General features: G+C 34.0%; 1 protein-coding gene across 1 annotated transcript; it reads right to left on the bottom strand.

Annotated features, from left to right (window-relative positions):
* Positions 1–11: 11 nt before the first annotated feature.
* LOC116336609 (pro-resilin-like) lies at positions 12–7,154 on the bottom strand. The gene is made up of 8 exons (XM_031760559.1): positions 6,990–7,154; positions 2,536–2,776; positions 1,854–1,970; positions 1,400–1,483; positions 1,153–1,257; positions 1,005–1,049; positions 699–938; positions 12–475 (listed from the first exon to the last, which is right to left on the bottom strand). The coding sequence occupies exons 1-8, from the start codon at positions 7,005–7,007 to the stop codon at positions 240–242; spliced, it is 1,086 nt and encodes a 361-aa protein (XP_031616419.1). The 5' UTR covers positions 7,008–7,154; the 3' UTR covers positions 12–239.
* Between the last annotated feature and the right edge of the window lie 4,504 nt (positions 7,155–11,658).

Genomic DNA, 11,658 nt, shown 5'->3' with positions numbered 1-11,658 from the left:
ATACAGAAAATTGACACAATTGATTGTGTCGGAATAATTGATTTTAACTTATGTTTTGTTTTTAAACAAAGCTCAATGAAAATAATAAATAATGAATTTCTCATAAATTTTTTTGCGATGATTCACAACTTGCATTCCCGATTACATAGACAGAAATTTGTACGTCATTTTAGTATTCATTTGAAGTGGAATTTTCTTAAGTATTTTCTAAAATCGCTAAATGAAATGAGGTGAATGAATTAGTGACGATGGGGTGGCAAGTATGAGTTTGTTGGCAAATATGATGAACTTGGCGTTCTTGGTTGGATAATGTAAATTGTTTGTTGGGATGGGGCGCCGTACAATGAAGATGGTCGACGTGATGGTGCACCGTATGATGATTGCAATGGAGGTGGTGACAAAAATGAAGAGGATGAGTGAGATGATGAGTGTGATGATGAACCGAATGATGGGCTACCGTATGTTGAGGATGGCGCTAAAATATATAAAAGGATATTTTTTTAGAATTAGATTTGTAGCTTGGTTTTCACATTGAAAATAAAATGTCACGTTTTTTGTCTTGCTTTCGAAACGTTTGAATATGCACTCAGTCATAACTCTGTCTTTTGGTCAATCTTGAGGTCGACAAAGTATTGTTCCCATTTCAAACACAAAGCAAGCAATTCACGTTGACACAAATTACATTCACGTAAACTTACCACGAACTGGAGCTGAATAACTGGATGACACACTTGGAGCACCGTATGAGCCGCTTGGCACTGATGGAGGTCCGTATGAGCCGCTTGGAACTGATGGAGGTCCGTATGAACCGCTCGGAACTGATGGAGGTCCGTATGAGCCGCTTGGCACTGACGGTGGTCCATATGATCCACTTGGTACTGACGGAGGTCCGTACGATGAGCTTGGGACGGATGGAGCACCGTACGAAGAGCTTGGGGCTATTGAATTAAGAAAATAACTTAACAATGATCTATTCAACTTTAAATTAAATGACCAAATTTTACCTGAAACTGGAGTCGAATACGACGATGACAAACTATACGAAGAGGCTGCAAATTTAGCAAAATAAAATTGTTTCAATTAAATCAATTCAATAAATCAGACAAATGTCATTTATGCTATGTGAAGGAATAATAAGCTAGCTCCACTTACATGGGGCCGAGAATGAGCTGTGTGATGACGAACTAAATGAATGGGATGACGAAGGTGGTCCATACGATGATGAAGGAATGGAGAATGACGACGACGACGATGGTGCTATAAAAAATATTGTGTATTTTTACTTTAAAATGTTAAATTTATTGAATTGTTAATTGTTTCTGTTCAATGAAGTAGTTCACTTGTAAATTAACATTGAAACAATGAACCTTCGAATCATTTATCAATCAATTTTACTTACGACCATAGCTTGATGAAGGAGCTTGCACAGATTGATGGAATTGAGCAACTTGCAATCCCTGAGTTATGTGACCGAGTTTAATGCCTAAAAAAATTAAATTGATTTTTTAAAATTATACAATCAATTTTTTAAATAGCTTCTTTGTTTCTCAAATTTTTATAATTTTTAATTAGCATATACGATCGTATCTAAAAGCTGAAATGACAACGACCAATGACAGTTAATTATAGTGTTGTTAAATGCACAACAATAACGTGCATTTATTTTCAGTGAATATTTATTACTGTCATAACAATTGATTGAATTGCATTTTTTAAACTGCCAAAAAAGTGGAAATGTATGCTAAAGGTCAAGTGTGAAATATCAACAGCAAAAGAAATTGTTAAATTCGAATTTAAACAATTAATTAAATTGCATTAAAAATAAAGTATAAATTTAATGATCGTTTACATACCAACAACACGTTCGCCAGCATGACCTGAAGGCGGTGGACCATAGCTACTTGAAGGCGGCCCGTATTTGTTCGACGGAGGCCCATAAGAACTAGACAATGAACTGAAACCTCCTCCACCTATAAAAGGATACTTCTTTCGTGAATTTTCATTCTTTTCGCACGAAAAATGCCACATTCTGACCGATTGCATTATCGATCAGACTGTGGAATTTTAATCGATTTTTTATTGATAATGCAATTTGCATCCCTGCGACATGACAGTGTATTGCAAAAAGTGACATGGTGGCGCCATGTACAACATGGTGGTGAAAGAACAAATTTTCATGTAAGAGCATGTACGACCACATTATTGATGTTAGTTGTTATCAACTTGGATGAAATAATTTGTGATCGCAAATGCAAAATGTGCGTGGTCGCAAAGAGTGATCATAAAATTTATCCATTTTCAAAAATAAAATGTTTACAATTAGAAAATTCCTTGCGATTTTATCATTTTTGTATATAAAATTTATTTCGTTTAAAAAAAGTAGAAGAAAAAACAAATCGTCTATCACAGTGTGGTCGCAAATACGTTGTGTGGTCGCACATGCAAAGTTTGTTCTTTCACCACCATATTACAGGTACATGGCGCCACCATGTCACTTTTTTCATGTCGGGGGGATGGCAATTTGCTAGTACTTACGGCCTTTCTGGTTTTCTTCATCTAACAAAATTTCTTCAATTTTATGAAGAAGTTGTGGGTCTAGGTATGCACCTTCGCTCTCTTGATAACCACTTCCAATGGCTTGATAGCCACCGCCATGGCCCGATAAAAGATCGCCGCCTCCACCACTGGGTGCACCATACGAACTACTTGGTTGTGGTGGCAAATATGAGCTTGGTGGTTCGGCCAACGTCAATGTGACGCAAACAAGTGACAAAATCTGTCGAAGAAGAGAAGAAGAAGAAAAAAAAAACGTCAATCCAAAAGCAGCCACTACATAAATTTCACCAACTTTCATAAAATTCACGAATTAAAGGTAAATTGGTCGAAAATGATTTTTTATTTCTGATAAACAAGAAGACATCACAAACTGATTGGAATTATATTTTAACATTCATGGAAAGAAAATGAAAGGCTTTCCCTTTCGTTTCGTTTCTTCTGTGAGTTTTAAAATAAAACCGGTTTCATTAGTGAATTTTATTCTTTTTTTTTCTTTTCCTGTACTCGGCTGTGCAAATAAATTGATGCACATATCCAGTAGTAATGAAAAATGGAGAATGAAGATGCGCATATAATCGCTTTCGTAAAATAAATGTACAACAAATGAGCAAAAGTGCAATAAAATGTTATGCGATCAAGGCTTACTATTCTCCTATTTGGTGCAATTATAAACACTTTTCTAACTTGAAAAGCGTACTTGACAATTGATTTACCGAAAAAAAATAGCTTACCATCGGCAACGCCGAATGGTATTTAAAAAGGCAATGAAAACATGCAATCGAAGATGACCTCAAACTTGAATTTTTCGTTGCATTTTAACATGCATGTGATGCTTGCGCTCAACTCAAGCATTGATATTTACCAAATGAAATGCGATACAACAATGTGACTAATGGCTGATACTTGTGTCCTGAGCACATAATGTATCGACCATATCAGATTGTTTGCCTCAAAATGCCACCTTTGCGAGTTTGAAATTACAGGGCTACCCACATCAAGCATTTTGCACCATGCACATGTTACACCGTTGGTGACTGTATGCCTTTTTCACCATTGTATATACATTGAATTATTTAAACAGATAATAAAAATGAAGACGACTTAGTTGAAAACGGAAGATTTCTCTTTCATTGCAATATTAATTTGCATTGAATATGCGTTTTGTGCTTTGTGATCATCACGATTGCAGCCGCCGCTTCATTTTTGTCTTTATAACGGGATTTTTTCTTCTTCTTCGGGTATTTCGTGTGTGTGTTTTTTTTAATGCTACTCATTTGATTCGTTGCTGCATTGCATTATTCATTTGGTCTCTCACCTTTCGTGTGCCTTTCTTTCACTTGCTCTGTGGCGAGCGAGTGCTGTGCCGTTTGTTTGTTGTTTTTTTCCTCAATAAATGTGATGTGTTCGCATTTTATTGTCACTATTATAAATACAATATATTTATAAAATACAATATGTGCTTTTTTCTGGTGCCATTCTCTTTTATACGGATTTTTGTGTGTTTGTGTCCGCGTTCGCGTAGATGCCATCGAAATCGATTACCTTTGATAGCAATGCCAGCAGCATTTCTCTCTCTACCTGTTGGAACCCGCGATTTTTGTTGCTTGTTATCTTTCTTCTTTCCCAGTCACATTTCTCTATCTTACACCACACACACACACACACACACACACACACACACACACACACATCGTTTGCACCAACTATGGTGAATGAACCACCAATGTGCAAAAGTGCTCACAACGTTTACCGTATTTCTCACCAAATTCACTTTCGTCGGAACTTTGGTCGTAATTTTTTGTTGTTTTTCATCTTCTTTTATTTTTTTATTTTCTTCCAGTCATATTCACTCAATTAATTCCATTCAAAATTCACATATATGAATTGTTGAATACGCGTAATCTGTTTTCATACGAAAATGCAAATAAAAATGAAGAAGAAATGATCGACACAGAAGCGACAGCTGATCCGCTCATCAGTACGCGAGCGCACTGAGTACAGAGACGATATAAAAACTACTTTGAACAAATGAAATTAAACATAATTGTATGTATATTTATGATCATAATCAACCATAATAGTGGCGAATAGAGACTGAGTGAAATTGAGATGCGACGCAGTCATCCACTATCTCTCATAATTTACGAATTTATATAATGTAATCAAAGCATTCGTTTCATGTTCCGTGACAAAATTAAATCAAAAAAAGGGAAGAAAATGAATTGGCACCATCGGCAAAAACTGCACAATAATACGGGCAATGTGTGGCTGCTTGGTGTCATCAGCACACATCTAACTCATATTAAAATTTAAACCATTCAAAATGACATTGCTTGGACGTTCGACGAGTTTATTTTTCGTCAGGACTATTACTGGTTCGACAATTTTCGTTTTTAGTTTGTTAATCAACAACATTGAAAATTATTTGAAATTAATGTGAATAATTTCGTTACGATTTGATGATTTTGATCGGCTGCTCAGAGGCTTAGACAAATTTTGAAATAAAAAGCGAAATTTCTTTCTCCATTTCTTCATGTCTCCTTTCTTTGTTCACATTTAATGATGTAATAAAATATATAGTGAAACAGAAAGCACTTTGTCCATCCAAAAAAAAAAAAAAAACAAATGACTTACAAAGAAAAAATTAAACTCAATTTCAAGTCACTCAGCCGTCATAATTTGATTTGATTTGTTTTTTTCATTCGGAGAATTCAATTTAATTTTGACGCGTCCATGACATTCTCAATCGACCCGATGCTGGTATGCACAAGAGTTTGATTGAAATCGAACCGAATAAATCGTTGTTTTTTTTTTCATCTCGCCCAAAACGATACAATCTCACCGATGTGGATCTAAACAATAAAACAGTATTGTAACCACAGCACACAAAAAAAAAAAAAAAAAAAAAAACAAATTGAATATAGGTTCAGAATGATTGTGCAGAACGACTTAATGAACATTTTACGGGCGTCTTATTCAACTGTTTTTTTTTTTTTGGTTTCGACAAATATTTCAGTACAATATACACAGTGAAAGTAAAGAGACTGTCGGCTATATCGCCGCGCGAAACAACCCGTTTTTCTTCCGTTGGTTGTTTCAATTATCACCCGCTGTGCACAATATAGTAATCTTCTTTTTATATATGGTGACATCAGAACGATGATCTATGTGATTAATCACATCTACTTCCATCCAAGTGAATAATCGATGACTTGCTTTTTATTTTGACTTGTGCAGAGCATGTTATTTTATTATATAAGCCATAAACGTTTCTTCCGATTGCAGCAAATAAATCTAGCTGCTGATCAATTAGGTTATCTCTTCGCATGTCTGTTAAAATTGGCGAACATTATTGATTGAAGCGGTGCATTTTAATGATCGGTTTGTTCCTTTCTCTCAACGAAATGACGAATAACCGTTTCCGACCGCGAAAATTAAGCGAATAATAAAAAAACACACACGAGCGTATCGCTTTTTTTCTACGCTATCTTTCGCAAATCGAAAGAAATGTGCTAACGAAAGACTCATTAAAGAAGAAAACTAAAATAAGATTACGAAACGCATTTAACGCTTTTAACCGAATGCCAAACGCAAACGTAAGAACGTTGGATGAAAGCTTTTATTGAACTTTCGCAAATGTTATGCGAATACATTATTTCATATCTCAATTGGTTAATTTTCTTTCATTTAGTTTGGTTGAGATTTAAATTTTCATGTGTAAACCTTTCATCAAACACATTTTCGATTGTTTTTTTTTTTTTTTTTGAAGGTGAAAACGAAAAAATAAAAAAAATAATCGACAGCTGTACAAATATAATGTGTAACTAATTACAGGCAACCGGAATGTTTGGCAGCGAACACACACGCACGCTCACAATAAATACGTGTTTTTAATGGGAGATTTTTAATTTTTTTTATTTGAACTATTACTCGATAAATTGTGTACATAAAAAGCATCCTCGATTTGATTGAACAACATTGATGTAATCAGTTTTTCTTTTAAACTTAACAAATGTAATTAAAAATGGGTGTTTCCATTTAAATTGGACGGTGTCAACACATCATTGAATGATCGTTTTAAAAATTGAAAGTGAAATAAAAAAAATAATATTAATCAAGGTATTTATGAATACCGATACTTATGGGTATTGACCGTTTTTATCGAATTGTTCCCTTCGTACGTTTTTTTTTTAAGGTGAATGCCTTCAATGCAATAAATTTACAGAATTGACAAATCAAACGGCTCCAATCAGTCCAGAATTTGATTTGAAGGAAAATGTTCACTGATTTTGTGCGAACATGCATAAAAATTGCTCCCCTTTTTTGAATCATTTTGTCGTAATATGAACCACTAAACCGTTATAAATGAATATAGTTACGACTCATGTTCACTGCATAACTTATATACGATCACTGTTAAAATTGACACTTACCACACTGAATTTGTTCATTTTTTTTGTCAAAAGAATTTTTATTTTTTTGTTAATCCACTAAACGATTCGTTGTAATCCTTTCGAAATGCGGCCTGTTTCGTGTACGGACGAATTAATGTGAGCACTTGTTTTTTCAACGAAAACGAATTCACAAGTAATGTCATGAGATCGCCAAACAGCATCTTATATACCAAAATCGAGTGCTCTTCATCTTCAGTACCACCAAAAAGCATAGCACAAAACAACCGACGGACCGGAGCAAAAGAAAGAAAAACACCGCCAAAATGGAAGAGGAAAAAAAGCATCAACAGCAGCAGCAGCACCAGGCAGCAGTTGCTGCGACGGCAATAGTCTCTCACAACAAAGTCAGCTTGATTATAGGTGATGCTATGCTCATAGACGACGTGCCGCATTCACTGTCTGTTGTCATCGTTGTTGATATGAGCGCGTACATTTTCAGTTTTTTTTAGCATCGCACCATCTAAACGGTATGGTAATAGTAATAGTTATGGACTTGTTCGTGTTTTGTATCATACAAAATGATCAATATCTCACGCGCTAGGTCGCGGACACCGTTTATTTACTGGCTGGTTTTTTATGTACACGTGTTCCAACAATGCAAATTACAAACATGATTTCATTTTATTGTTTCATCATAATTATTTTGTTCTCTTCAAGAAAGTCCAAAGAAAATGCAGAGCGGCGCAATTTTATGGTTCAACTTTGTGTCAATCGACGATACATATATTTTACTTTTATATAATTACCCCGAAAACAAAAGTGAACGTATATAAATGGTAATGGTAATTATTTAAACAAATTTAAACAGATCGGTTTGTATTGTATTGGTTAATGAGCGGTGTGCATAAGAATTTCATCGCTGCTTTTTCAATTATTTCCACTTACTTATGCCTGACATATGTATGTATGCGAACTACACTATCATTTACACTAGATCAATTCCAAGTGTGATGATATATGAACGATGTAGTTGAAATGCATCAAAATCCAATCAAAATGACCGGCGACCACTGTTTGGACAAGTTTTACCGATTTTCGAACCGTATTGAATTGATGTTGTAACCCATTCAATTGCAATATTTATGGCTGCGGAAAGAAGGAAATGCGCATCGATTATGTGAAGGCAAATAGTAATTACTGTCTTTTGCGTACAACGAGACGTTTTGTTTTTGTATGCCGTTCTTTTTGTTTTATTTGTTAACCAGCGGTAATGTGAAGAAAAAAAGAGTCTTAAATAAATTTTTGGTTTTCTTTTTGCATGCATAATTATAAAATGAATGAAGTGACGACGACCGGTTAAGCTCGGAATTTACAATCCATACGAAACCATTTCTTTTTCCTCTTTTTTTGTTGTTGTTGTTGTTTCGTTTTTCGTGTTGCGTGTATATGATCTCACACTCACTTGATAAGGCGATTTATGGAATTTATGATTAAAATAAAAGAAAGGAAATTGTTGTTTGCCATATTATGATCGGGATGGTGTTAGATTAGAGTGAATGTGTGCTTCATCATCAAATGATTTTGACGTAGAAACTTGAAATGCATCGATTGAACCAGCCGAAGCCTGAAAAAGGAGTGTATTTACACCGACCTCTCGATACCATTATATTTTATTTATTTCTTCGTTGAAAATGATAAACAAAAAAAAAACACCGAAAGAAAGTCCACACGAAAATTAATTAAATTAATTTTATGAAAATGGTTCCTGTTATAAATTTCTTCAAAATTAGATCACTCTGACATTGTGATGGAATTGAATTGATTTGGGAATTTGGTAGCCGGAAATTTCACTTTCATGGCATCTTGTGTAGCTTTCAATACAAGCTGTCAGTGTGCGCTCACATTTAATATTCGAAGCCAGTTATTTACATTTGATAATGTCACACGTATATTGATGGTAATAATCACAAACATAACGCAATATGTTGCAAGCATCAAAGCATCAAAGCACAAGTGTGTAAAGAAAAAAAACAAAACAATAAATGTGTGTAGAAAATGCCCAACAGGCACACATTAATCCAATAATCGGCATATGAATGGACAGATGCAGACTAATCAAACGACGATGAATTTATTAATCACACAACTATAATTAAACCGTATTCATACATAAAACAACGGGCAACGGGCATTATAGTAAAATATCATCACTATGACATAAATAAGAGAAAGAGGTATTCATTCAAAAATTCACAAACAATGAATCAAACACCCGATATGCTCAATAGATTGTCGGTCAACAATAATATAAATGTTACATTAGCGATCATGTCAAATTCATGGCATTTTTCGTCGAATGCAAATCGTGATCGATAAATGAGTGTTCATATTTCGGTTCAGTTCATTGTCATTCAACCAGCACCGGTATGTTCGATATATTTGTTTTGATTTTTCTACTTAATCGCGAGACCAAAAAAAATATATATATTGCCGAATGACACATCAGAGCAGTGTGAAAGTAACATATACACGCATAAGATTGAATAGATTAAACTATTTCATTATTGAAATTATTTAATGTATGTCCGCTTCTGAAAATGGCTCATCGATTTCCGATCACTTCAAATCGTTTTTTAAAGCGTTGGTGAAATGTTGAACGGTTGTTGTTATTTTTTTTCATTGGTGAAAACAATGACAACATATCATTTTTTTAAAAATTAATTTGCAATGGAGAAAAATCCATAAAACAAAACCAAAAAAAAAAGCGAATAAATTTATGAGCATTGTTTTCACTTTATCGCAATAAATTTAAATAATCGCATTCTCTGGCAATCTGTTTTCGAATGGAGAGTCGCACAATGTGAGTTTATATCAAATTATTCGGATTTTACTTCCGAAAGCAACCATAAAAAATCACCAAAATTAAAGTCTGTGCGAATGAGGTCACAATCTTTAAAGTTCAAACAAACAGAATTTATGACATTCATCTTAATTCTCGAAATTAATTAGTTTGATCATCGAACTATTCCAAATTACGAATTTTATTAAAAAATATGCTCGAAATCTCTTATTTTTGTGTAAGAAATGATTCACTGGATGAAAATAAATTGCGTGAATTGTTGAAAACAATAGTTTTGTCACAAAACCAAGTTCAAGATAAAAACGGTGGTTGATTGATGATGTGATAATCAGAACAATCATCATAGTTTACCTTGAAAAACATACACAGTAGTGAATCTGCATTTACATTGAAGGAAAAAAAAAGATTTTCTGATTCAAAATTGAGTTATCAATCATTCGAATAACTGAACAGATGGTATATTGAATGGAATTTGCGCATTCAACCTTATTGTGTCTCAAATCTCAACGTGAGAAGTATTGATGTTCATAAATTACATAAAACAATGTGCGTACTTGGGTGAGCAAACTGTTGTTAATAAAGAGGTGTTGATTTCGTAAATTAAAAAAAAACCTTCCCACAATCTAATAATGCATGTACGTTTGTCGCCGTTTTGATCTTACCTCAAATTGTAGCATCTAAGCCAATTAAAAATGAACACCACCAAAAATCATACGAGTTAATGAAAAGCACCGAAACGAAAAATAATAATAGTAATAATAAAAACAAACAAATGGCACGTATTACGCGAGGGCCCATGAAAACGAAAAATCTTCCATTCAGCACCACAATTTCAATTGAGATTGCGATCTCAATTGCTTAAGTTCATAAATAGATATCATTTTTCATATACCCAAATACAACCAACCAGGCCAATTTGTACCGTTTCGAACATTGGACATCAAAAGGGAATTCCGAATGTTCATCGCGTATACATTGTATTTTGAAAAGTGTGAGAATTGCATTGGACCATCGAACAAATACAAACCTCGTATTTGGATAAATTGCGAAATGAACGTTGACCAAACTTAATCGTCCATATAACTTACTCGTCTTCAACATGAAACAAATAATGAAACAATGTCAGTTGTTTCTTCTTACAAATAAGCCAAAATTAATAGTCCAGTGAAATTCAATTGTTGCAAAATATGTTCTATAATGCTATCGGATTGACCCAATTTCAATAACGCTAAATTATACAAATGAGTCGTAAAGCAAGGTTAATTGCCTATAATTAACAAATTGTAAGAAAAAATGTCGGCCAAAAAAAAAATCAATTTAACAATTTTGTGTGAAATTATCACGTATAATACACGCTTAGTTAGTACTTTAGTTTTTCCATTTTCTTTGAATGTTAAATTTGAATATATTGAGAAAGCCACTCCGAGATTCAGAAACAATCCGACCGAACATCGCCGAGTATGGGTGTAAAAATTATGTTCTTTTTGGGCCTGTCAACAAAAAATGTTGTACCTTACAACGTATGGTCTAGGCAAACTATTATAAAATGCCCTTTTGGAAGAAAAATAGCAGTTTTTCTATCCACGTACTTTTGACATTTTTATTTTTGCTATAATTTTGTACTAATTATGTAGCCAGATTTTGAATATACCCGCTGTCATGTGAGGCCCAGCCATGGATACCATTTTTCCAAAAAAGAGGATTTTGTTTTTTATTATTTCCAAAAAGTAAAAGCCACCCATACTCGGGCGATATCCGGTCATGACTGTCGGATTGTTACTGAACCCCACTCCGACTATACTGAATAGCAGCCCATTTTTGCAACAACTGCTCAAATTCTGTTGAATG

The sequence above is a fragment of the Contarinia nasturtii genome, unplaced genomic scaffold (genome assembly GCF_009176525.2).
Source record: "Contarinia nasturtii isolate CC-2019 unplaced genomic scaffold, AAFC_CNas_1.1 Cnas_scaffold_187, whole genome shotgun sequence".
Taxonomy (NCBI): Eukaryota; Metazoa; Arthropoda; class Insecta; order Diptera; family Cecidomyiidae; genus Contarinia; species Contarinia nasturtii.
This window is presented reverse-complemented; position numbering and strand designations above follow the sequence as displayed.